The 27663-nt window shown below is 43.1% G+C and overlaps 1 protein-coding gene across 1 annotated transcript in view; it reads right to left on the bottom strand.

Annotated features, from left to right (window-relative positions):
- The window catches only part of LOC311119665 (fibroblast growth factor 16-like), a gene marked incomplete at both ends in the record, with an annotated part of 32469 nt that extends 5642 nt beyond the window's left edge, over positions 1-26827 (bottom strand). Inside the window, 2 exons of the mRNA XM_084194334.1 lie at positions 21639-21805; positions 26779-26827. Of these exons, the coding sequence (XP_084050460.1) occupies positions 21639-21805; positions 26779-26827 (216 nt within the window). The remainder of the gene's footprint in view (positions 1-21638; positions 21806-26778) is intronic.
- Between the last annotated feature and the right edge of the window lie 836 nt (positions 26828-27663).

Raw genomic sequence — 27663 nt, 5'->3', positions numbered from 1 at the left:
TCTATCCACCATTCATAGTGATAATATAGTCTACCAGTCTGTCTATCCTGCCCTCTATCCACCATTCATAGTGATAATATAGTCTACCAGTCTGTCTACCCTGCCCTCTATCCACCATTCATAGTGATAATATAGTCTACCAGTCTGTCTATCCTGCCCTCTATCCACCATTCATAGTGATAATATAGTCTACCAGTCTAACTGTCTATCCTGCCCTCTATCCACCATTCATAGTGATAATATAGTCTACCAGTCTAACTGTCTATCCTGCCCTCTATCCACCATTCATAGTGATAATATAGTCTACCAGTCTAACTGTCTACCCTGCCCTCTATCCACCATTCATAGTGATAATATAGTCTACCAGTCTGTCTATCCTGTCCTCTATCCACCATTCATAGTGATAATATAGTCTACCAGTCTGTCTATCCTGCCCTCTATCCACCATTCATAGTGATAATATAGTCTACCAGTCTAACTGTCTACCCTGCCCTCTATCCACCATTCATAGTGATAATATAGTCTACCAGTCTAACTGTCTATCCTGCCCTCTATCCACCATTCATAGTGATAATATAGTCTACCAGTCTGTCTATCCTGCCCTCTATCCACCATTCATAGTGATAATATAGTCTACCAGTCTGTCTATCCTGTCCTCTATCCACCATTCATAGTGATAATATAGTCTACCAGTCTGTCTATCCTGCCCTCTATCCACCATTCATAGTGATAATATAGTCTACCAGTCTAACTGTCTATCCTGTCCTCTATCCACCATTCATAGTGATAATATAGTCTACCAGTCTGTCTATCCTGCCCTCTATCCACCATTCATAGTGATAATATAGTCTACCAGTCTAACTGTCTACCCTGCCCTCTATCCACCATTCATAGTGATAATATAGTCTACCAGTCTAACTGTCTACCCTGCCCTCTATCCACCATTCATAGTGATAATATAGTCTACCAGTCTAACTGTCTATCCTGTCCTCTATCCACCATTCATAGTGATAATATAGTCTACCAGTCTAACTGTCTACCCTGCCCTCTATCCACCATTCATAGTGATAATATAGTCTACCAGTCTAACTGTCTATCCTGTCCTCTATCCACCATTCATAGTGATAATATAGTCTACCAGTCTGTCTATCCTGCCCTCTATCCACCATTCATAGTGATAATATAGTCTACCAGTCTGTCTACCCTGCCCTCTATCCACCATTCATAGTGATAATATAGTCTACCAGTCTGTCTACCCTGCCCTCTATCCACCATTCATAGTGATAATATAGTCTACCAGTCTAACTGTCTACCCTGCCCTCTATCCACCATTCATAGTGATAATATAGTCTACCAGTCTGTCTACCCTGTCCTCTATCCACCATTCATAGTGATAATATAGTCTACCAGTCTAACTGTCTACCCTGTCCTCTATCCACCATTCATAGTGATAATATAGTCTACCAGTCTAACTGTCTACCCTGTCCTCTATCCACCATTCATAGTGATAATATAGTCTACCAGTCTGTCTATCCTGCCCTCTATCCACCATTCATAGTGATAATATAGTCTACCAGTCTAACTGTCTACCCTGCCCTCTATCCACCATTCATAGTGATAATATAGTCTACCAGTCTGTCTACCCTGCCCTCTATCCACCATTCATAGTGATAATATAGTCTACCAGTCTGTCTACCCTGCCCTCTATCCACCATTCATAGTGATAATATAGTCTACCAGTCTGTCTATCCTGCCCTCTATCCACCATTCATAGTGATAATATAGTCTACCAGTCTTAACTGTCTACCCTGCCCTCTATCCACCATTCATAGTGATAATATAGTCTACCAGTCTAACTGTCTACCCTGCCCTCTATCCACCATTCATAGTGATAATATAGTCTACCAGTCTAACTGTCTACCCTGTCCTCTATCCACCATTCATAGTGATAATATAGTCTACCAGTCTAACTGTCTACCCTGCCCTCTATCCACCATTCATAGTGATAATATAGTCTACCAGTCTAACTGTCTACCCTGCCCTCTATCCACCATTCATAGTGATAATATAGTCTACCAGTCTAACTGTCTACCCTGCCCTCTATCCACCATTCATAGTGATAATATAGTCTACCAGTCTAACTGTCTACCCTGTCCTCTATCCACCATTCATAGTGATAATATAGTCTACCCGTCTAACTGTCTACCCTGCCCTCTATCCACCATTCATAGTGATAATATAGTCTACCAGTCTAACTGTCTACCCTGCCCTCTATCCACCATTCATAGTGATAATATAGTCTACCAGTCTGTCTACCCTGCCCTCTATCCACCATTCATAGTGATAATATAGTCTACCAGTCTAACTGTCTATCCTGCCCTCTATCCACCATTCATAGTGATAATATAGTCTACCAGTCTAACTGTCTACCCTGCCCTCTATCCACCATTCATAGTGATAATATAGTCTACCAGTCTAACTGTCTACCCTGCCCTCTATCCACCATTCATAGTGATAATATAGTCTACCAGTCTGTCTATCCTGCCCTCTATCCACCATTCATAGTGATAATATAGTCTACCAGTCTAACTGTCTACCCTGCCCTCTATCCACCATTCATAGTGATAATATAGTCTACCAGTCTAACTGTCTACCCTGCCCTCTATCCACCATTCATAGTGATAATATAGTCTACCAGTCTGTCTACCCTGTCCTCTATCCACCATTCATAGTGATAATATAGTCTACCAGTCTAACTGTCTACCCTGCCCTCTATCCACCATTCATAGTGATAATATAGTCTACCAGTCTAACTGTCTACCCTGCCCTCTATCCACCATTCATAGTGATAATATAGTCTACCAGTCTAACTGTCTACCCTGCCCTCTATCCACCATTCATAGTGATAATATAGTCTACCAGTCTGTCTATCCTGCCCTCTATCCACCATTCATAGTGATAATATAGTCTACCAGTCTAACTGTCTACCCTGCCCTCTATCCACCATTCATAGTGATAATATAGTCTACCAGTCTAACTGTCTACCCTGCCCTCTATCCACCATTCATAGTGATAATATAGTCTACCAGTCTGTCTACCCTGTCCTCTATCCACCATTCATAGTGATAATATAGTCTACCAGTCTAACTGTCTACCCTGTCCTCTATCCACCATTCATAGTGATAATATAGTCTACCAGTCTAACTGTCTATCCTGTCCTCTATCCACCATTCATAGTGATAATATAGTCTACCAGTCTGTCTATCCTGCCCTCTATCCACCATTCATAGTGATAATATAGTCTACCAGTCTGTCTATCCTGTCCTCTATCCACCATTCATAGTGATAATATAGTCTACCAGTCTAACTGTCTACCCTGCCCTCTATCCACCATTCATAGTGATAATATAGTCTACCAGTCTAACTGTCTATCCTGCCCTCTATCCACCATTCATAGTGATAATATAGTCTACCAGTCTGTCTATCCTGCCCTCTATCCACCATTCATAGTGATAATATAGTCTACCAGTCTAACTGTCTACCCTGCCCTCTATCCACCATTCATAGTGATAATATAGTCTACCAGTCTAACTGTCTACCCTGCCCTCTATCCACCATTCATAGTGATAATATAGTCTACCAGTCTGTCTATCCTGCCCTCTATCCACCATTCATAGTGATAATATAGTCTACCAGTCTGTCTACCCTGCCCTCTATCCACCGTTCATAGTGATAATATAGTCTACCAGTCTAACTGTCTATCCTGCCCTCTATCCACCATTCATAGTGATAATATAGTCTACCAGTCTAACTGTCTACCCTGCCCTCTATCCACCATTCATAGTGATAATATAGTCTACCAGTCTGTCTATCCTGCCCTCTATCCACCATTCATAGTGATAATATAGTCTACCAGTCTGTCTACCCTGCCCTCTATCCACCGTTCATAGTGATAATATAGTCTACCAGTCTAACTGTCTATCCTGCCCTCTATCCACCATTCATAGTGATAATATAGTCTACCAGTCTAACTGTCTACCCTGCCCTCTATCCACCATTCATAGTGATAATATAGTCTACCAGTCTGTCTACCCTGCCCTCTATCCACCATTCATAGTGATAATATAGTCTACCAGTCTAACTGTCTACCCTGCCCTCTATCCACCATTCATAGTGATAATATAGTCTACCAGTCTAACTGTCTACCCTGCCCTCTATCCACCATTCATAGTGATAATATAGTCTACCAGTCTAACTGTCTACCCTGCCCTCTATCCACCATTCATAGTGATAATATAGTCTACCAGTCTGTCTATCCTGCCCTCTATCCACCATTCATAGTGATAATATAGTCTACCAGTCTGTCTACCCTGCCCTCTATCCACCATTCATAGTGATAATATAGTCTACCATTCTAACTGTCTACCCTGTCCTCTATCCACCATTCATAGTGATAATATAGTCTACCAGTCTGTCTACCCTGCCCTCTATCCACCATTCATAGTGATAATATAGTCTACCAGTCTGTCTATCCTGCCCTCTATCCACCATTCATAGTGATAATATAGTCTACCAGTCTGTCTACCCTGCCCTCTATCCACCATTCATAGTGATAATATAGTCTACCAGTCTAACTGTCTATCCTGCCCTCTATCCACCATTCATAGTGATAATATAGTCTACCAGTCTGTCTACCCTGCCCTCTATCCACCATTCATAGTGATAATATAGTCTACCAGTCTAACTGTCTATCCTGCCCTCTATCCACCATTCATAGTGATAATATAGTCTACCAGTCTGTCTACCCTGCCCTCTATCCACCATTCATAGTGATAATATAGTCTACCAGTCTAACTGTCAATCCTGTCCTCTATCCACCATTCATAGTGATAATATAGTCTACCAGTCTGTCTATCCTGCCCTCTATCCACCATTCATAGTGATAATATAGTCTACCAGTCTGTCTACCCTGCCCTCTATCCACCATTCATAGTGATAATATAGTCTACCAGTCTAACTGTCTACCCTGCCCTCTATCCACCATTCATAGTGATAATATAGTCTACCAGTCTAACTGTCTACCCTGCCCTCTATCCACCATTCATAGTGATAATATAGTCTACCAGTCTGTCTACCCTGCCCTCTATCCACCATTCATAGTGATAATATAGTCTACCAGTCTAACTGTCTACCCTGTCCTCTATCCACCATTCATAGTGATAATATAGTCTACCAGTCTAACTGTCTACCCTGCCCTCTATCCACCATTCATAGTGATAATATAGTCTACCAGTCTGTCTATCCTGCCCTCTATCCACCATTCATAGTGACAATAGTGGTAGGTGGATCATTTGTCCAGATCTGCAATAGGCCAACTAGCAATCATACCACACATAAAAGCATTCAAAGCTGCATCCATTTTCAATATGAAGATAGAGGAATAGCTGATAGGCAGCGGAGAGGCCAGGTGAGGCCAGGTGAGGCCAGGTGAGGCCAGGTGTGGCCAGGTGTGGCCAGGTGTGGCCAGGTGAGGCCAGGTGTGGCCAGGTGAGGCCAGGTGAGGCCAGGTGAGGCCAGGTGTTGCCAGGTGAGGCCAGGAGAGGCCAGGTGTGGCCAGGTGAGGCCAGGTGTGGCCAGGTGAGGCCAGGTGAGGCCAGGTGAGGCCAGGTGTTGCCAGGTGAGGCCAGGAGAGGCCAGGTGTGGCCAGGTGAGGCCAGGTGAGGCCAGGTGTGGCCAGGTGAGGCCAGGTGAGGCCAGGTGAGGCCAGGTGAGGCCAGGTTGATGATCAAACATGAGACATGCAGCTCAAAAACCTCCCCTATTGATCTTGTTTAGGGACAATATAATTATCCTCCCTAGACTAGCCTACAACTCCACACTGCAATCAATACTTGCATTATTGTTTTCAAGTGAGTACAACATTCTACTCAGTGAAAATGTCATCAGAAATAACGGCGCAAAAGCCCTGTGATTTGAATATTTAATTCCATTTGGACCAGTTGTGGGTCTACTCTGGACAGAATCAAAACAAATAAAATATTATATGCCACATGCGCCGAATACAACAGGTGTAGACCTTACAGGGAAATGCTTCCTTACAAGCCCTTAACCAACAATGCAGTTTTAAGAAAAATATGTGTTAAGTAAAATATAGATAAGTAAAAAATTAATAACAAATAATTAAAGAGCAGCACTAAAATAAAATAACAGTAGGGAGGCTATATACAGGGGGTACCGATACAGAGTCAATGTGTAATAACAGTAGGGAGGCTGTATACAGGGGGTACCGGTACAGAGTCAATGGGAAATAACAGTAGGGAGGCTATATACAGGGGGTACCGGTACAGAGTCAATGGGAAATAACAGTAGGGAGGCTGTATACAGGGGGTACCGGTACAGAGTCAATGGGAAATAACAGTAGGGAGGCTATATACAGGGGGGTACCGGTACAGAGTCAATGTGTAATAACAGTAGGGAGGCTATATACAGGGGGTACCGGTACAGAGTCAATGGGAAATAACAGTAGGGAGGCTATATACAGGGGGGTACCGGTACAGAGTCAATGTGTAATAACAGTAGGGAGGCTATATACAGGGGGTACCGGTACAGAGTCAATGTGCGGGGGCACCGGTTAGTCAAGGTAATTGAGGTAATATGTACAGTCTTGGTCAAAAGTTTTGACCAGTATTGGTCTTCACAAAGTTTGCTGCTTCAGTGTTTTTAGATATTTTTGTCAGATGTTACTATGGTATACTGAAGTATAATTACAAGCATTCCATAAGTGTCAAAGGCTTTTATTGACAATTACATTACATTTATGCTAAGTGTCAATATTTGCAGTGTTGACCCTTCTTTTTCAAGACCTCTGCAATCCGCCCCGGCATGCTGTCAATTAACTTCTGGGCCACATCCTGACTGATGACAGCCCATTCTTGCATAATCAATGCTTGGAGTTTGTCAGAATTTGTGGGTTTTTGTTTGTCCACCTGCCTCTTGAGGATCGACCACAAGTTCTCAATGGGATTAAGGTCTGGGGAGTTTCCTGGCCATGGACCCAAAATGTTGATGTTTTGTTCCCCGAGCCACTTAGTTATCACTTTTGCCTTATGGCAAGGTGCTCCATCATGCTGGAAAAGGCATTGGTCGTCACCAAATTGTTCTTGGATGGTTGGGAGAAGTTGCTCTCGGAGGATGTGTTGGTACCATTCTTTATTCATGGCTGTGTTCTTAGGCAAAATTGTGAGTGAGCCCACTCCCTTGGCTGAGAAGCAACCCCACACATGAATGGTCTCAGGATGCTTTACTGTTGGCATGACACAGGACTGATGGTAGTGCTCACCTTGTCTTCTCCGGACAAGCTTTTTTCCGGATGACCCAAACAATCGGAAAGGGGATTCATCAGAGAAAATGACTTTACCCCAGTCCTCAGCAGTCCAATCCCTGTGCCTTTTGCAGAATATCAGTCTGTCCCTGATGTTTTTCCTGGAGAGAAGTGGCTTCCTCGCTGCCCTTCTTGACACCAGGCCATCCTCCAAAAGTCTTCGCCTCACTGTGCATACAGATGCACTCACACCTGCCTGCTGCCATTCCTGAGCAAGCTCTGCACTGGTGGTGCCCCGATCCCGCAGCTGATTCAACTTTAGGAGACGGTCCTGGCGCTTGCTGGACTTTCTAAGGTGCTCTGAAGCCTTCTTCACAACAACTGAACCTCTCTCCTTGAAGTTCTTGATGATCCGATAAATGGTTGATTTAGGTGCAATCTTACTAGCAGCAATATCCTTCCCTGTGAAGCCCTTTTTGTGCAAAGCAATGATGACGGCACGTGTTTCCTTGCAGGTAACCATGGTTAACAGAGGAAGAACAATGATTTCAAGCACCACCCTCCTTTTAAAGCTTCCAGTCTGTTATTCTAACTCAATCAGCATGACAGAGTGATCTCCAGCCTTGTCCTCGTCAACACTCTCACCTGTGTTAACGAGAGAATCACTGACATGATGTCAGCTGGTCCTTTTGTGGCATGGCTGAAATGCAGTGGAAATGTTTTTTGGGAATTAAGTTCATTTTCATGGCAAAGAGGGACTTTGCAATTCATCTGATCACTCTTCATAACATTCTGGAGTATATGCAAATTGCCATCATAAAAACAGAGGCAGCAGACTTTGTGAAAATTAGTATTTGTGTCATTCTCAAAACTTTTTGACAACAACTGTACATGTGGGTAGAGTTAAAGTGACTATGCATAGATAATAAATAGAGTAGCAGCACCGTAAAAGAGGGGGTTGGGGTGGGGTGGGGGGGACAATGCAAATAGTCCAGGTAGCCATGATTTCCTGTTCAGGAGTCTTATGGCTTGACACAGAAAGACACAGTATTTTTACTTCTGATTCTTAGATTCTTAGTCTGTTGCAGATCATTATTCTCCCAAGTCGTCCTTATGCTCCCGCAGGCAGGAAAGCTTAACGTGCCTCCTCTCCAATCCGAGCAGCTATTCCTCGCCCACCTAGAACCTAACTATTTGTCATTTGACTTTTAAAATGTATTACCTTTTATATGTGTCATAAACACAACCAGTCACAATGTTTTAATCTGATGAAGCTACGAATAAAGTCTCCAGTAGGTGCACGTGCATGCGCACGTTCGTCCAACATATAATTCCAGCATCCTCAAAATGGCATTAACCAGGTTTCCATCCAAACTTTTTACACGAGTAAAGCACATGTTGGATAAAATCTGTCGCCAACTGGATGGAAACCTGGTTATAGACGCTCCAAAGACTCTGGCGACTCCAGTGTCACTTTGATTATGCTGCATATCATGGTTTACCAAACATCTAAAGAATAAGCTACCAGCCAAACAAACTTGTAAGAATTGTTCCTTAAACTCCCCCCTCATAATCATCTGGTGCTCCAGCATTTTAAGCAGCCAGGCTGGCTATCTGTGGAAAAAATAGTAGTATTAATTCAACTTGATGTGGTCCACATAATTATCACGGACTCAGCCCACAGGTACCTATCCACATTTTTTTATTAGTTAGAGATGTCCACCAGCATAATAATAATAATAATAACATTTAGCAGACGCTTTTATCCAAAGTGACTTACAGTCATGTGTGCATACATTTTTACGTATGGGTGGTCCCGGGGATCGAACCCACTACCCTGGTGTTACAAGCGCCATGCTCTACCAGCTGAACTACAGAGGACCACACAATACCAGAGCCACAAACTCTAATATTCACTGTTTTAAATATAAACGTCTATCTGGTAAGAACACATTTTTATTTACCGGCTCTGTTGAGTGCAACAAACTACCCCAGCAACTCAAAGCCAAACCAACCATAACCACTTTTAAAGAATGTCAAAATCTGGCTAATGTGTGAACAGTATAACCTTTTATTGTCTGTATCTCTGTAATTGTTTATGTATTTATGTAATTGTTTATGTATTTATGTAATTGTATACGTATTTATGTAATTGTATACGTATTTATGGAATTGTATACATATTTATGGAATTGTATACGTATTTAGGGAATTTTTTACGTATTTATGGAATTGTATATGTATTTATGTAATAGTATATGTATTTATGGAATTGTTTATGTATTTATGGAATTGTATATGTATTTATGTATTGTATATGTATTTATCTAATTGTATATGTATTTATCTAATTGTATACGTATTTATGTAAAAAAAATAGGGACTACAATTAAAATAAGTCAACAACTTTTATGTTCCAGTCACGTTTAAAAATCTTTGTACTGTGTGTATATACAGTATCAGTCAAAAGTTTGGACACACCTACTCATTCAAGGGTTTTTCTTTATTTTTACTATTTTTTAAATTGTAGAATAATAGTGAAGACATCAAAACTATGAAATAACACATATGGAATCATGTAGTACTCAAATAAGTGTTAAACAAATCAAAATATATTTTATATTTGAGATTCTTCAAATAGCCTCCCTTTGCCTTGATGACAGCTTTGCACACTCTTGGCATTCTCTCAACCAGCTTCATGAGGTAGTCACCTGGAATGCATTTCAATTAACAGGTGTGCCTTCTTAAAAGTTAATTTGTGGAATTTCTTTCCTTCTTAATGCATTTGAGCCAATCAGTTGTGTTGTGACAAGGTAGGGGGGGTATACAGAAGAAAGTCCTATTTGGTAAAAGACCAAGTCCATATTATGGCAAGAACAGCTCAAATAAGCAAAGAGAAACAACAGTCCATCATTACTTTAAGACATGAAGGTCAATCAATACGGAACATTTCAAGAACTTTTAAAGTTTCTTCAAGTGAGTCGCAAAAACCATCAAGCGCTATGATGAAACTGGCTCTCATGAGGACCGCCACAGGAAAGGAAGACCCAGAGTTACCTCTGCTGCAGAGGATAAGTTCATTAGAGTTACCAGCCTCAGAAATTGCAGCCCAAATAAATGCTTCACAGAGTTCAAGTAACAGACACATCTCAACATCAACTGTTCCGAGGAGACTGTGTGAATCAGGCCTTCATGGTCGAATTTCTGCAACGAAACCACTACTAAAGGACGCCAATAAGAAGAAGAGACTTGCTTGGGCCAAGAAACACGAGCAATGGACAGTGGAAATGTGTCCTTTGGTCTGGAGTCCAAATTTGAGATTTTTGGTTCCAACCGCTGTGTCTTTGTGAGACACTGTGTGGGTGAACGGATGATCTCCTCATGTGTAGTTCCCACCGTAAAGCATGGAGGAGGAGGTGTTATGGTGTGGGGGTGCTTTGCTGGTGACACTGTCTGTGATTTATTTAGAATTCAAGGCACACTTAACCAGCATGGCTACCACAGCATTCTGCAGCGATACGCCATCCCATCTGGTTTGGGCTTAGTGGGACTATAATTTGCTTTTCAACAGGACAATGACCCAACACACCTCCAGGCTGTGTAAGGGCTATTTTACAAAGAAGGAGAGTGATGGAGTGCTGCATCAGATGACCTGCCCTCCACAATCCCACGACCTCAACCCAATTGAGATGGTTTGGGATGAGTCGGACAGCAGAGTGAAGGAAAAGCAGCCAACAAGTGCTCAGCATATGTGGGAACTCCTTCAAGACTGTTGGAAAAGCATTCCAGGTGAAGCTGGTTGAGAGAATGCCAAGAGTGTGTAAAGCTGTCATCAAGGCAAAGGGTGGCTATTTGAAGAATCCCAAATATAAAATATATTTTGGTTACTTCCATATGTGTTATTTCATAGTTTTTATGTCTTCACTATTATTCTACAATGTAGAAAATAGTAAAAATTAAGAAAAACCCTGGAATGAGTAGGTGTGTCCAAACTTTTGACTGGTACTGTATAAAAAAAAAAAAAAAAAAAAAAAGTTTAATGACATTGGGAAGATTGGGCCTTCGATACTGGGTAAGATTGGGCCTTCGATACTGGGTAAGATTGGGCCTTCGATACTGGGTAAGATTGGGCCTTCGATACTGGGTAAGATTGGGCCTTCGATACTGGGTAAGATTGGGCCTTCGATACTGGGTAAGATTGGGCCTTCGATACTGGGTAAGATTGGGCCTTCGATACTGGGTAAGATTGGGCCTTCGATACTGGGTAAGATTGGGCCTCGATACTGGGTAAGTCTACATGGTAGGGTGGGATGAAATGTCTGTTTGTCGAGATTGACATAGTCTATTTATTGTGGTGTTGAAAATGCAAACCATGATATTGAAGCGCCCAAAGTCGGTATGCTTTGTTTATTGTTTGTGTGGTGCATTGGCGCAGAAACCTATTGGTGGAAAATGTGTTGCATATATTTTATATAATTCTAAATATGCCATCAAAATGTTGAACATCAGATTTCCCCCTAGCTGAGGATTGGCTGCTGCTCTCATCGTGTCTTAATGAAACAGGAGAGCTCATCCATGGTGGTTGGGGTACCCTCAATCTGACCCGCAGCCCTGCGGGGCATCCATGGTGGTTGGGGTACCCTCAATCTGACCCGCAGCCCTGCGGGGCATCCATGGGGGTTGGGGTACCCTCAATCTGACCCGCAGCCCTGCGGGGCATCCATGGGGGTTGGGGTACCCTCAATCTGACCCGCAGCCCTGCGGGGCATCCATGGTGGTTGGGGTACCCTCAATCTGACCCGCAGCCCTGCGGGGCATCCATGGTGGTTGGGGTACCCTCAATCTGACCCGCAGCCCTGCGGGGCATCCATGGGGGTTGGGGTACCCTCAATCTGACCCGCAGCCCTGCGGGGCATCGATGTCGATATCCACATTCAGAAACACAGGGTCGCTACAGTTATTGTTATTTGTGGTTATAAACTGTATTTTGAGTTAATTCTTTGAGGGTGAGGGTGTGCAATTTTTTTTTCAGTACAAGTGAAAAAATCTGTTTTACATTGACCTCTGTTCATAGAGGAAGCACTTCCCCTGTGACGTCACCTAAAAACACACACCTTGTGTCAACATGGGAGCTGCAGGGCATCCTGGGACAGGGCAGGGTGAGAGATGGCTGAGAGATCAGCAGGTGGGAGGAGCTGGATGACTGAGCAGGACAGAACAATAGAACACAACAGGACAGAACAATAGAACACAACAGGACAGAACAATAGAACACAACAGGACAGAACAATAGAACACAACAGGACAGAACAATAGAACACAACAGGACAGAACAATATAACACAACAGGACAGAACAATATAACACAACAGGACAGAACAATAGAACACAACAGGACAGAACAATAGAACACAACAGGACAGAACAATAGAACACAGCAGGACAGAACAATAGAACACAACAGGACAGAACAATAGAACACAACAGGACAGAACAATAGAACACAACAGAACAATAGAACACAACAGGACAGAACAATAGAACACAACAGGACAGAACAATAGAACACAGCAGGACAGAACAATAGAACACAGCAGGACAGAACAATAGAACACAACAGGACAGAACAATAGAACACAACAGGACAGAACAATAGAACACAACAGGACAGAACAATAGAACACAACAGGACAGAACAATAGAACACAACAGGACAGAACAATAGAACACAACAGGACAGAACAATAGAACACAACAGGACAGAACAATAGAACACAACAGAACAATAGAACACAACAGGACAGAACAATATAACACAGCAGGACAGATCAATAGAACACAACAGGACAGAACAATAGAACACAGCAGGACAGAACAATAGAACACAGCAGGACAGAACAATAGAACACAGCAGGACAGAACAATAGAACACAACAGGACAGAACAATAGAACACAACAGAACAATAGAACACAACAGGACAGAACAATAGAACACAACAGAACAGAACAATAGAACACAACAGGACAGAACAATAGAACACAACAGGACAGAACAATATAACACAACAGGACAGAACAATAGAACACAACAGGACAGAACAATAGAACACAACAGGACAGAACAATAGAACACAACAGGACAGAACAATAGAACACAACAGAACAATATAACACAACAGGACAGAACAATAGAACACAGCAGGACAGAACAATAGAACACAACAGGACAGAACAATATAACACAACAGGACAGAACAATATAACACAACAGGACAGAATAATAGAACACAGCAGGACAGAACAATAGAACACAACAGGACAGAACAATATAACACAACAGGACAGAACAATAGAACACAACAGGACAGAACAAAAGAACACAACAGGACAGAACAATAGAACACAGCAGGACAGAACAATAGAACACAACAGGACAGAACAATAGAACACAACAGGACAGAACAATAGAACACAACAGAACAATAGAACACAACAGGACAGAACAATAGAACACAACAGGACAGAACAATAGAACACAGCAGGACAGAACAATAGAACACAGCAGGACAGAACAATAGAACACAACAGGACAGAACAATAGAACACAACAGGACAGAACAATAGAACACAACAGGACAGAACAATAGAACACAACAGGACAGAACAATAGAACACAACAGGACAGAACAATAGAACACAGCAGGACAGATCAATAGAACACAACAGGACAGAACAATAGAACACAGCAGGACAGAACAATAGAACACAGCAGGACAGAACAATAGAACACAACAGGACAGAACAATAGAACACAACAGGACAGAACAATAGAACACAACAGGACAGAACAATAGAACACAACAGGACAGAACAATAGAACACAACAGGACAGAACAATAGAACACAGCAGGACAGAACAATAGAACACAGCAGGACAGAACAATAGAACACAACAGGACAGAACAATAGAACACAACAGGACAGAACAATAGAACACAACAGAACAATAGAACACAACAGGACAGAACAATAGAACACAACAGAACAGAACAATAGAACACAACAGGACATAACAATAGAACACAACAGGACAGAACAATAGAACACAGCAGGACAGAACAATAGAACACAACAGGACAGAACAATAGAACACAACAGAACAATAGAACACAACAGGACAGAACAATAGAACACAACAGGACAGAACAATAGAACACATCAGGACAGAACATTAGAACACAACAGAACAATAGAACACAACAGGAGCGAACAATAGAACACAGCAGGACAGAACAATAGAACACAACAGGACAGAACAATAGAACACAACAGGACAGAACAATAGAACACAACAGGACAGAACAATAGAACACAACAGGACAGAACAATAGAACACAACAGGACAGAACAATAGAACACAGCAGGACAGAACAATAGAACACAGCAGGACAGAACAATATAACACAACAGGACAGAACAATAGAACACAACAGGACAGAACAATAGAACACAACAGAACAATAGAACACAACAGGACAGAACAATAGAACACAACAGAACAGAACAATAGAACACAACAGAACAGAACAATAGAACACAACAGGACAGAACAATAGAACACAACAGGACAGAACAATAGAACACAACAGAACAGAACAATAGAACACAACAGGACAGAACAATAGAACACAACAGGACAGAACAATAGAACACAGCAGGACAGAACAATAGAACACAACAGGACAGAACAATAGAACACAACAGAACAATAGAACACAACAGGACAGAACAATAGAACACAACAGGACAGAACAATAGAACACATCAGGACAGAACATTAGAACACAACAGAACAATAGAACACAACAGGAGCGAACAATAGAACACAGCAGGACAGAACATTAGAACACAACAGGACAGAACATTAGAACACAACAGGACAGAACAATAGAACACAGCAGGACAGAACAATAGAACACAACAGGACAGAACAATAGAACACAACAGAACAATAGAACACAACAGGACAGAACAATAGAACACAACAGGACAGAACAATAGAACACATCAGGACAGAACATTAGAACACAACAGAACAATAGAACACAACAGGAGCGAACAATAGAACACAGCAGGACAGAACATTAGAACACAACAGGACAGAACATTAGAACACAACAGGACAGAACAATAGAACACAATAGCCTGACAACACCACTCTGTCAGGATGGGTGTGTTTCAGTGTGTTGTTCCAACCTCCAGGGTATCTGAATAGTCTGTCCTCTTGGCCCAGCTCTCTGCTATTTGGCTGAGCGTGGTATAACCTGACATCATAAGATAGCTGTGGCCCTGGTCAATAGTAGTGCACTATATAGGGAATAGGGTGCCATTTGGGATGCCACTTGCACTACAGGCAGCAGATGAATGTGTTTAACCAGCAGAACAGTGTTTATATAAATGGCCGTGGCGTTCTGAAACAGTTCCATCAATTAGCCGGCAGGTTGTGGTTGGCTGAAGACAGTTAGGGGTTAGGGCTGTGTGGAGGGGTCTGTAAACACACCCACCAGGAGACAGGGCACATGACTTTGCACATACCCAGCTAACAGAGCTATCCATACCCAGCTAACAGAGCTATCCATACCCAGCTAACAGAGCTATCCATACCCAGCTAACAGAGCTATCCATACCCAGCTAACAGAGCTATCCATACCCAGCTAACAGAGCTATCCATACCCAGCTAACAGAGCTATCCATACCCAGCTAACAGAGCTATCCATACCCAGCTAACAGAGCTATCCATACCCAGCTAACAGAGCTATCCATACCCAGCTAACAGAGCTATCCATACCCAGCTAACAGAGCTATCCATGCCCAGCTAACAAAGCTATCCATACCCAGCTAACAGAGCTATCCATACCCAGCTAACAGAGCTATCCATACCCAGCTAACAGAGCTATCCATACCCAGCTAACAGCGCTATCCATACCCAGCTAACAGAGCTATCCATACCCAGCTAACAGAGCTATCCATACCCAGCTAACAGAGCTATCCATACCCAGCTAACAGAGCTATCCATACCCAGCTAACAGAGAGAACGTTTTTATAATGTTACCCGTCATTTTCCCCTAATGTTTGAGTGTCGAGTTTTCCGTTAGTTAGGGGAACATTCTATGTTAGCAAAACATTTCGGAGAACCTTTTTTAGCATGTTTTGGCGTTAGAGTTAGGAGAACATACCCTTAATGTCAAACAGAACATACCCAGAATGTGGTCACCATGTTCTCAGAATATCCTAAATTAAACGTTTTAGACATGTTTCAAGAACATTGTCCAGTTTTCTGTGTATCAGTTGTCACCTGATGGTCCCAAAGAAATGTTTTCATTAGACATTACACCTTGTTACTGTTGCCAAGCCAATCAAGGCCCTGATTGGTGAACCACTGATCTATTCCTCACGCTCTGCCTGTTGCCAAGGGATATCTAACTGTACATATCTGACTACATTGTGCACATTAATGTATACAGTAATTATTATTCAACATGTCCTCACCTGAGATTTGAACTCACAACCTCTTGGTTCACGGTACGCCGAGCTTCCTGCTACGCCATCATGTCTGTGTCACATATAGTTTATTCTGACTATTCTCATCATTGATTTGATTTAGGCCTACTTATTTCAGCAATTTAAGGGCTTTCAGTATAGTTGTATAATGTTGGTGGGACATGTTAACCTGTTTTAATTATACTCCTGAATCACTATGATCAATAAAAGTTTTTATTGAGTGTACTTTTAACAGAGCTGAGATTTACTTCAAAGTGCTTCACCCTATTGCTTACACCTATCAAGTTGTTTCAGATCTCCATAATGTAGTGCCCTGGGAGGAGGGGTTAGGGAGGAGGGGTTAGGGACCATACTGTAGTGCCCTGGGAGGAGGGGTTAGGGAGGAGGGGTTAGGGAGGAGGGGTTAGGGTGGAGGGGTTAGGGATCATACTGTAGTGCCCTGGGTGGAGGGGTTAGGGAGGCGGGGTTAGGGACCATACTGTAGTGCCTATGGAGGAGGGGTTAGGGAGGAGGGGTTAGGGAGGAGGGGTTAGGGGCCATACTGTAGTGCCTAGGGTGGAGGGGTTAGGGAGGAGGGGTTAGGGAGGAGGGGTTAGGGAGGAGGGGTTAGGGACCATACTGTAGTGCCTATGGAGGAGGGGTTAGGGAGGAGGGGTTAGGGACCATACTGTAGTGCCTATGGAGGAGGGGTTAGGGAGGAGGGGTTAGGGAGGAGTGGTTAGGGAGGAGGGGTTAGGGACCATACTGTAGTGCCTAGGGTGGAGGGGTTAGGGAGGAGGGGTTAGGGAGGAGGGGTTAGGGACCATACTGTAGTGCCTAGCGTGGAGGGGTTAGGGTGGAGGGGTTCCAATAAGCACATCCTGGAGATATCCCCTATTGGGTTAGTGGTCAGGGAGGAGGGGTTAGGGTGGAGGGGTTAGGGTGGAGGGGTTAGGGTGGAGGGAGATATCCCCTATTGGGTTAGTGGTCAGGGAGGTCATCATTGGTGCTGGTGGCCTGGGTTCAAGACCCGCTACAGGACTCATCCTCTAATCACATTCTTAGCAAAATATGTTAGTCATTATTTGGCAACAGTTACAAAAAAGACATATCTGATCTAATTAAAATTAGTTTCTCATTGAAAGCTGGGAACCTGTAGGATTTCCCCTTGAGCACGAATTATGACCACGTAAATGATCAGTATTTATTAATTCTATATAGCTGAGCATCTCAAAGAGAGCTCTATCGTCTTTTAGAAAATCCACCATGCAGAACAAACTCATTTTAATTACATTAGGTAGGAGTGTTGTAATTGTTGCCAAATAATGACATTAACATGTATTGGTAAGAATGTAATGTTATCTTCCACTTATCCCCAACATAAAGGACCTGCTTTAGAGACAGTCTGTCTGTTGTTCAGGCTGAGAGAGACAGAGAGGCCCTCGGTAGGGGCCAGAGACACCTATTAGCAGGTCACAAACACACACACACACACACACACACACACACACACACACACACACACACACAGAGAGAGCGAGAGAGACACACACACACAGAGAGAGAGACACACACACACACACACACACAAAGAGAGAGAGAGAGACACACACACACACTGGAGAAATCCCCATGTTATTGGCTGTTCTCTGCTCCCATCATAACAGATCTACCGCTTCTTAGACTGGCTTTCAATGAGAATAACAGATCTCCCGCTTCTTAGACTGGCTTTCAATGAGAATAACAGATCTACCGCTTCTTAGACTGGCTTTCAATGAGAATAACAGATCTACCGCTTCTTAGACTGGCTTTCAATGAGAATAACAGATCTACCGCTTCTTAGACTGGCTTTCAATGAGAATAACAGATCTACCGCTTCTTAGACTGGCTTTCAATGAGAATAACAGATCTACCGCTTCTTAGACTGGCTTTCAATGAGAATAACAGATCTACCGCTTCTTAGACTGGCTTTCAATGAGAATAACAGATCTACCGCTTCTTAGACTGGCTTTCAATGAGAATAACAGATCTACCGCTTCTTAGACTGGCTTTCAATGAGAATAACAGATCTACCGCTTCTTAGACTGGCTTTCAATGAGAATAACAGATCTACTGCTTCTTAGACTGGCTTTCAATGAGAATAACAGATCTACTGCTTCTTAGACTGGCTTTCAATGAGAATAACAGATCTCCCGCTTCTTAGACTGGCTTTCAATGAGAATAACAGATCTACCGCTTCTTAGACTGGCTTTCAATGAGAATAACAGATCTACCGCTTCTTAGACTGGCTTTCAATGAGAATAACAGATCTACCGCTTCTTAGACTGGCTTTCAATGAGAATAACAGATCTACCGCTTCTTAGACTGGCTTTCAATGAGAATAACAGATCTACCGCTTCTTAGACTGGCTTTCAATGAGAATAACAGATCTACCGCTTCTTAGACTGGCTTTCAATGAGAATAACAGATCTACCGCTTCTTAGACTGGCTTTCAATGAGAATAACAGATCTTTTACTCACATTTCTGTGTGAATTTGGTCACCCATAAATGTACATATTAATGTGAACAACAAATTCAGCTGTATCAAAGTATTTAAAAACTGTCTATCAGGTCCACCTCAGCTAACCTGCAAATAGTCCTGACTGTGTATACTCAGTGAACTTGGTAAAATATGTAAATGAAGGGGTTCCCATCTCGTCCTCAGGAACGGATGAGTTATGGGACCTGGGAAGCCTTGCGGATATATCCTAGAAACCCAGAGCCATGAGGAGTAAACACCATGCCTGTCTGTAAATATTTCTATGACAGCCTATAACTCCACACAGTATCTTTACTCATCTCACTTCTGGCTTCCTGCTACATTTCCACTCTAAACTGAGTGTCAATGATATAACTAACCTGATGCAATGTGAATATGTAAGTGTTACAACACAAAACATGTTAAAGGCTGTATGGAGATGACTGTTCCCTGTTGTATGACAATAATGTTTTCTGATGAGGGGCAGAGAGGGGTAGAGGAGAGGAGGGGTAGAGGAGAGAATAGAGGAGAGGAGAGGAGAGGAGAGGAGAGGAGAGGAGAGGAGAGGAGAGGAGAGGAGAGGAGAGGAGAGGAGAGGAGAGGAGAGGAGAGGAGAGGAGAGGAGAGGAGAGGAGAGGAGAGGAGAGGAGAGGAGAGGAGAGAATAGAATAGAGAATAGAATAGAGGAGAGAATAGAGGAGAGGAGAGGAGAGGAGAGGAGAGGAGAGGAGAGGACAGGAGAGGAGAGGAGAGGAGAGGAGAGGAGAGGAGAGGAGAGGAGAGGAGAGGAGAGGAGAGGAGAGGAGAGGAGAGGAGAGGAGAGGAGAGGAGAGGAGAGGAGAGGAGAGGAGAGGAGAGGAGAGGAGAGGAGAGGAGAGAATAGAGGAGAGGAGGGGTAGAGGAGTGGAGAGGATAGGAGAGGAGAGGAGAGGAGAGGAGAGGAGAGGAGAGGAGAGGAGAGAATAGAGGAAAGAATAGGATAGAATAGAGGAGAGAATAGAGGAGAGGAGAGGAGAGGAGAGGAGAGGAGAGAATAGAGGAGAGGAGAGGAGAGGAGAGGAGAGGAGAGGAGAGGAGAGGAGAGGAGAGGAGAGGAGAGGAGAGGAGAGGAGAGGAGAGGAGAGGAGAGGAGAGGAGAGGAGAGGAGAGGAGAGGAGAGGAGAGAATAGAGGAGAGAATAGAATAGAGGAGAGAATAGAGGAGAGGAGAGGAGAGGAGAGGAGAGGAGAGGAGAGGAGAGGAGAGGAGAGGAGAGGAGAGGAGAGGAGAGGAGAGGAGAGGAGAGGAGAGGAGAGGAGAGGAGAGGAGGGGTAGAGGAGAGGAGAGGAGAGGAGAGGAGAGGAGAGGAGAGGAGAGGAGAGGAGAGGAGAGGAGATGAGAGGAGAGGAGAGGAGAGGAGAGGAGAGGAGAGGAGAGGAGAGAATAGAGGAGAGGATAGAGGAGAGGAGAGGAGAGAATAGAGGAGAGAATAGAGGAGAGGAGAGGAGAGGAGAGGAGAGGAGAGGAGAGGAGAGGAGAGGAGAGGAGAGGAGAGGAGAGGAGAGGAGAGGAGAGGAGAGGAGAGGAGAGGAGAGGAGAGGAGAGGAGAGAATAGAGGAGAGGAGAGGAGAGGAGAGGAGAGGAGAGGAGAGAGGAGAGGAGAGGAGAGAATAGAGAAGAAAATAGAGGAGAGGAGAGGAGAGGAGAGAGGAGAGGAGAGAATAGAGCAGAGAATAGAGGAGAGGAGAGAATAGAGGAGAGGAGAGGAGAGAGGAGAGAATAGAGGAGAAAATAGAGGAGAGGAGAGGAGAGAGGAGACAATAGAGGAGAGGAGAGAATAGAGGAGAGGAGAGGAGAGGATAGGAGAGGAGAGGAGAGGAGAGGAGAGGAGAGGAGAGGAGAGGAGAGGAGAGGAGAGGAGAGGAGAGGAGAGGAGAGGAGAGGAGAGGAGAGGAGAGGAGAGGAGAGGAGAGAATAGTTGAGAGAATAGAGGATAGAATATAGGAGAGAATATAGGAGAGAGGAGGGAGGAGAAGAGAGGAGCGAGGAGAGAGGAGGAGAGGAGAGAGTGGAGGAGAGGATAGGAGAAAGAGGAGGAGAGGAGGAGAGGAGGGAGGAGGAGAGTAGAGGAGAGGAGAGGAGAGGATAGGAGAGATAGGAGTAGAGGTAGAGGAGAGGAGAGGAGAGGATGGGAGAGGATAGGAGAGATAGGAGTAGAGGTAGAGGAGAGGATAAGAAGGAGGAGAGTAGAGGTAGAGGAGAGGAGTGTTTAACTTACCGACCCATAGAGCTCTCCTCTCTCGTTCATGCCCAGGTAGAGTCCTGCGTCCACTCCTCTAATACTGACCAGCCCTACAGCCAGACTGATGAACTCTAGGATACCTGGAGAGGACAGACAACACCTGTCAGAGATAGCACTGGCCAGACTGATGAACTCTAGGATACCTGGAGAGGACAGACACCACCTGTCAGAGATAGCACTGGCCAGACTGATGAACTCTAGGATACCTGGAGAGGACAGACAACACCTGTCAGAGATAGCACTGGCCAGACTGATGAACTCTATGATACCTGGAGAGGACAGACAACACCTGTCAGAGATAGCACTGGCCAGACTGATGAACTCTAGGATACCTGGAGAGGACAGACAACACCTGTCAGAGATAGCACTGGCCAGACTGATGAACTCTAGGATACCTGGAGAGGACACAGACAACACCTGTCAGAGATAGCACTGGCCAGACTGATGAACTCTAGGATACCTGGAGAGGACAGACAACACCTGTCAGAGATAGCACTGGCCAGACTGATGAACTCTAGGATACCTGGAGAGGACAGACAACACCTGTCAGAGATAGCACTGGCCAGACTGATGAACTCTAGGATACCTGGAGAGGACAGACAACACCTGTCAGAGATAGCACTGGCCAGACTGATGAACTCTAGGATACCTGGAGAGGACAGACAACACCTGTCAGAGATAGCACTGGCCAGACTGATGAACTCTAGGATACCTGGGGAGGACAGACAACACCTGTCAGAGATAGCACTGGCCAGACTGATGAACTCTAGGATACCTGGAGAGGACAGACAACACCTGTCAGAGATAGCACTGGCCAGACTGATGAACTCTAGGATACCTGGAGAGGACACAGACAACACCTGTCAGAGATAGCACTGGCCAGACTGATGAACTCTACGGACCTGGGGAGGACAGACAACGCGTTACACCATACATACTAGGTTTGGGCGATATACCGTTTATACTGTATACCGGAATATTTCGAAATACCGACTGTATGATTTTCAATATCGTAGAATAAAAGGAAGAAGAGCAGCTACTGCTTATAACTTGAAGTTATATAAGTATAACTAGAATAAATCAAATAAATGATATCCAGCTCAAGGCAAGTGGCTAGATGTCAAGAGCAAGCTTCTTGGTTACAGCAGAGACAGTCAATCCCCTCCTGGATCAAGATCCCTGTTGCCTAAATTGTTTTGTGCGTCCACATTTAAAAACAAATATATATTTTTTAATGGCACCAATTGTATGCACCTCCGGTAATACCGTATATGGTACAGAAACGGTATGACGGTATGGAAATCTGGATACTGCCCAACCCTAATAGATACCTATAGCTTAACATATTGCATTGGCCATAGCATAGAGATACAGTGCCTTGCAAAAGTATTCATCCCCATTGGCGTTATTCCTATTTTGTTGCATTACAACCTGTAATTTAAATTGATTTTTATTTGGATTTCATCTAAAGGACATACACAAAATCAAATTGGTGAAATGAAATGAAAAAAATAACTTATTTCAAAAGATTCTAAAAAATAAATAACGGAAAAGTGTTGCGTGCATATGTATTCACCCCCTTTGCTATGGAGCCCCTAAACAAGATCTTAGTTATGCACGCTCAAGTTTTCAGTTTTTTTGTCTTATTTCTTGTTTGTTTCAAAGTGGTAGGCATGTTGTGTAAATCAAATGATACAACCCCCCCAAAAAAATCCATTTTAATTCCATGTTGTAAGGCAACAAAATAGGAAAAATGCCAAGGGGGATGAATACTTTCGCAAGCCACTGTATAGAACAACATACAGTAGAGGTCATAGAGATATAGAACATTATACAGTAGAGATATAGAACAACACAGTAGAGATATAGAACAACATATAGTAGAGATATAGAACAACATGCAGTAGAGATATAGAACAACATACAGTAGAGATATAGAACAACATACATTAGAGATATAGAACAACACAGTAGAGATATAGAACAACATATAGTAGAGATATAGAACAACATATAGTAGAGATATAGAACAACATACAGTAGAGATATAGAACAACATACAGTAGAGATATAGAACAACATACAGTAGAGATATAGAACAACATATAGTAGAGATATAGAACAACATACAGTAGAGATATAGAACAACATACAGTAGAGATATAGAACAACATACAGTAGAGATATAGAACAACATACAGTAGAGATATAGAACATCATACAGTAGAGATATAGATCAACATACAGTAGAGATATAGAACAACATGCAGTAGAGATATAGAACAACATACAGTAGAGATATAGAACAACATACAGTAGAGATATAGAACAACATACAGTAGAGATATAGAACAACATACAGTAGAGATATAGAACATCATACAGTAGAGATATAGAACAACATACAGTAGAGATATAGAACAACATACAGTAGAGATATAGAACAACATACAGTAGAGATATAGAACAACATGCAGTAGAGATATAGAACAACATGCAGTAGAGATATAGAACAACATACAGTAGAGATATAGAACAACATACAGTAGAGATATAGAACATAATACAGTAGAGATATAGAACAACATGCAGTAGAGATATAGAACAACATGCAGTAGAGATATAGATGAACATGCAGTAGAGATATAGAACAACATACAGTAGAGATATAGAACAACATTTAGTAGAGACATAGAACAACATACATTAGAGATATAGAACATTATACAGTAGAGATTTAGAACATCATACAGTAGAGATATAGAACAACATACAATAGAGGTCATAGAGACATAGTACAACATACATTAGAGATATAGAACAACATACAGTAGAGATATAGAACAACATACAGTAGAGATATAGAACAACATACAGTAGAGATATAGAACAACATACAGAAGAGATATAGAACAACATACAGTAGAGATATAGAACAACATACAGTAGAGATATAGAACAACATGCAGTAGAGATATAAAACAACATACAGCAGAGATATAGAACAACATACAGTAGAGATATAGAACAACATACAGCAGAGATATAGAACAACATACAGTAGAGATATAGGACAACATACAGTAGAGATATAGAACAACATGCAGTAGAGATATAGAACAACATACAGTAGAGATTTAGAACAACATACAGTAGAGATATAGAACAACATACAATAGAGGTCATAGAGACATAGTACAACATACATTAGAGATATAGAACAACATACAGTAGAGATATAGAACAAAATACAGTACAGACATTGTACAACATACATTAGAGATATAGAACAACATACAGTAGAGATATAGAACAACATACAGTAGAGATATAGAACAACATGCAGTAGAGATATAGAACAACATACAGTAGAGATATAGAACAACATACAGTAGAGATATAGAACAACATACAGTAGAGATATAGAACAACATACAGCAGAGATATAGAACAACATACAGTAGATATATAGAACAACATACAGTAGAGATATAGTACATCATACAGTAGAGATATAGAACAACATACAGTAGAGATATAGAACAACATATAGTAGAGATATAGAACAACATACAGTAGAGATATAGAACAACACAGTAGAGATAAAGAACAACATACAGTAGAGATATAGAACAACACAGTAGAGATATAGAACAACACAGTAGAGATAAAGAACAACATACAGTAGAGATATAGAACAACATACAGTAGAGATATAGAACAACATACAGTAGAGATATAGAACAACACAGTAGAGATAAAGAACAACATACAGTAGAGATATAGAACAACATGCAGTAGAGATATAGAACAACATACAGTAGAGATATAGAACAACATACAGTAGAGATATAGAACAACATGCAGTAGAGATATAGATGAACATATCTGTATCTTAAACTGAGGATTTGTTATTATGTTCATTAGATTGTTACACGGGTGCGTCAATAGACTCTTAAGGATTTCAAAACTTCATCCAGGATCAAGGACATGATCTACTGCTCCTTTACACAATGCCTGCTTTAGGAGGACTATCAGAGTGTGTTTGAAATGACCCCCCCCTATTCTCAGTAGATCACTAACCTCAAGAACTGGAGCACAGTTTTTATGCCACCAGATTCTGGAGCAACCCCCTGCTCCCCACACCACTGGCAGAACACGCCCCATCTCGTGTCATAGGTTGACGTGATGGACGGGGCCCTGGCACTCTGTAAGATGTTAACAACAGAGGGCTCAAGATCTAAACCAGACCATTTTCGCTGTTCACCGGCCAGGCCCACAGCTGCAGGAGGGAGGGATTCAGATGGCACAATGTGCCCTCTGCCTGTGACAATAGGTCCGGCCTCCGAGGTAGTTCCCATGCTGTCCCCGCTAATAGCAATCTCCAGTGGGAGAGCTTCTCTTTTCTGGGGGTCGGCTGTTGTAGTTGACCAAACCCCTCTGAAAGGTGGTGGCCGAGTCGGAACTGGAGTTTGTACCCCTGTAGTGCTGTATCCAGCACTCGGGGGGACTCCACAAGCTCCTCCCACTTTGCCAGATGGGCGTGGGAGAAGCGGCCGATGCCAGGGCCACTCCCATCAGGATGACTGAGGCGGCCCGTCCTTTTTTGGAGCAGAGGGCTTGTTATGCCGCTGACGTGGCTGGTTTGGGGGGAGGGCCCAAGCGGCCTTACAAAGCAGGGGAGAGCTGAGGTCTAGACTGCAATTGTCTCTGGGCAGGGTAATGCAGGGCAGGGGGATCCTTGAATGACTGAGGGGTCTGTCTGTCCTTCCGCAGCGTTGCCATTTGGTCCAAAAATGGCATCCACACCAGGGCCAAAAACTTGGCCTGGGGAGATGGGATGCTCCATAACGGGTTTCTTCACGGAGGCTGACATCGTTGACTGTGAGCGCCAAAGCTGTCCGCGTGACGAGAAGACCGTAGACAAGGCTTTGCCATTAGCACGTGACATCTCAACGTTTGAGAGGGAGAGGAGTGGGGACATCTGAGTAATTTCAGCAGTCAGCTCAGGGTCACTGTCGGTGGACAGGCGAGCTATTAGACCGTGCAGGTATGTCTGCTGCAGAGTGGTCGTCAGCAGCCCGATGAGGTCCCGGAGGACAGCGGGGAGACCTACCAATGATCTCCTTGTCTGGGAGGACCATGGCCGCAACAATGGGGTCCATGATAAGGGTACTTGTCCAGTCCCAACTCCTCGGGGGGAAGCCATGAAGGTTCAAGGCTTGCACTGGCTTGAGACATGGAACCTTGAGTTCACCTTAGACCAAGTTTGATGCAGTTCATTGGAGAACTTGGGGCACAGAGGAATGTACTCTCTGAGGAATGTACTCTCTGAGGAATGTACTCTCTGAGGAATGTACTCTCTGAGGAATGTACTCTCTGAGGAATGTACTCTCTGAGGAATGTACTCTCTGAGGAATGTACTCTCTGAGGAATGTACTCTCTGAGGAATGTACTCTCTGAGGAATGTACTCTCCGAGGAATGTACTCTCTGAGGAATGTACTCTCTGAGGAATGTACTCTGAAGAATGTACTCTCTGAGGAATGTACTCTCTGAGGAATGTACTCTCTGAGGAATGTACTCTCTGAGGAATGTACTCTCTGAGGAATGTACTCTCTGAGGAATGTACTCTCCGAGGAATGTACACTCTGAGGAATGTACTCTGAAGAATGTACTCTCTGAGGAATGTACTCTCCGAGGAATGTACTCTCTGAGGAATGTACTCTCTGAGGAATGTACTCTGAAGAATGTACTCTCTGAGGAATGTACTCTCTGAGGAATGTACTCTCTGAGGAATGTACTCTCTGAGGAATGTACTCTCTGAGGAATGTACTCTCTGAGGAATGTACTCTCTGAGGAATGTACTCTCTGAGGAATGTACTCTCCGAGGAATGTACTCTCTGAGGAATGTACTCTCTGAGGAATGTACTCTGAAGAATGTACTCTCTGAGGAATGTACTCTCTGAGGAATGTACTCTCTGAGGAATGTACTCTCTGAGG

Source organism: Coregonus lavaretus, assembly GCF_964263955.1.
Source record: "Coregonus lavaretus genome assembly, contig: HAP1_SCAFFOLD_2225, whole genome shotgun sequence".
In the NCBI taxonomy this organism is placed as follows: Eukaryota; Metazoa; Chordata; class Actinopteri; order Salmoniformes; family Salmonidae; genus Coregonus; species Coregonus lavaretus.
This window is presented reverse-complemented; position numbering and strand designations above follow the sequence as displayed.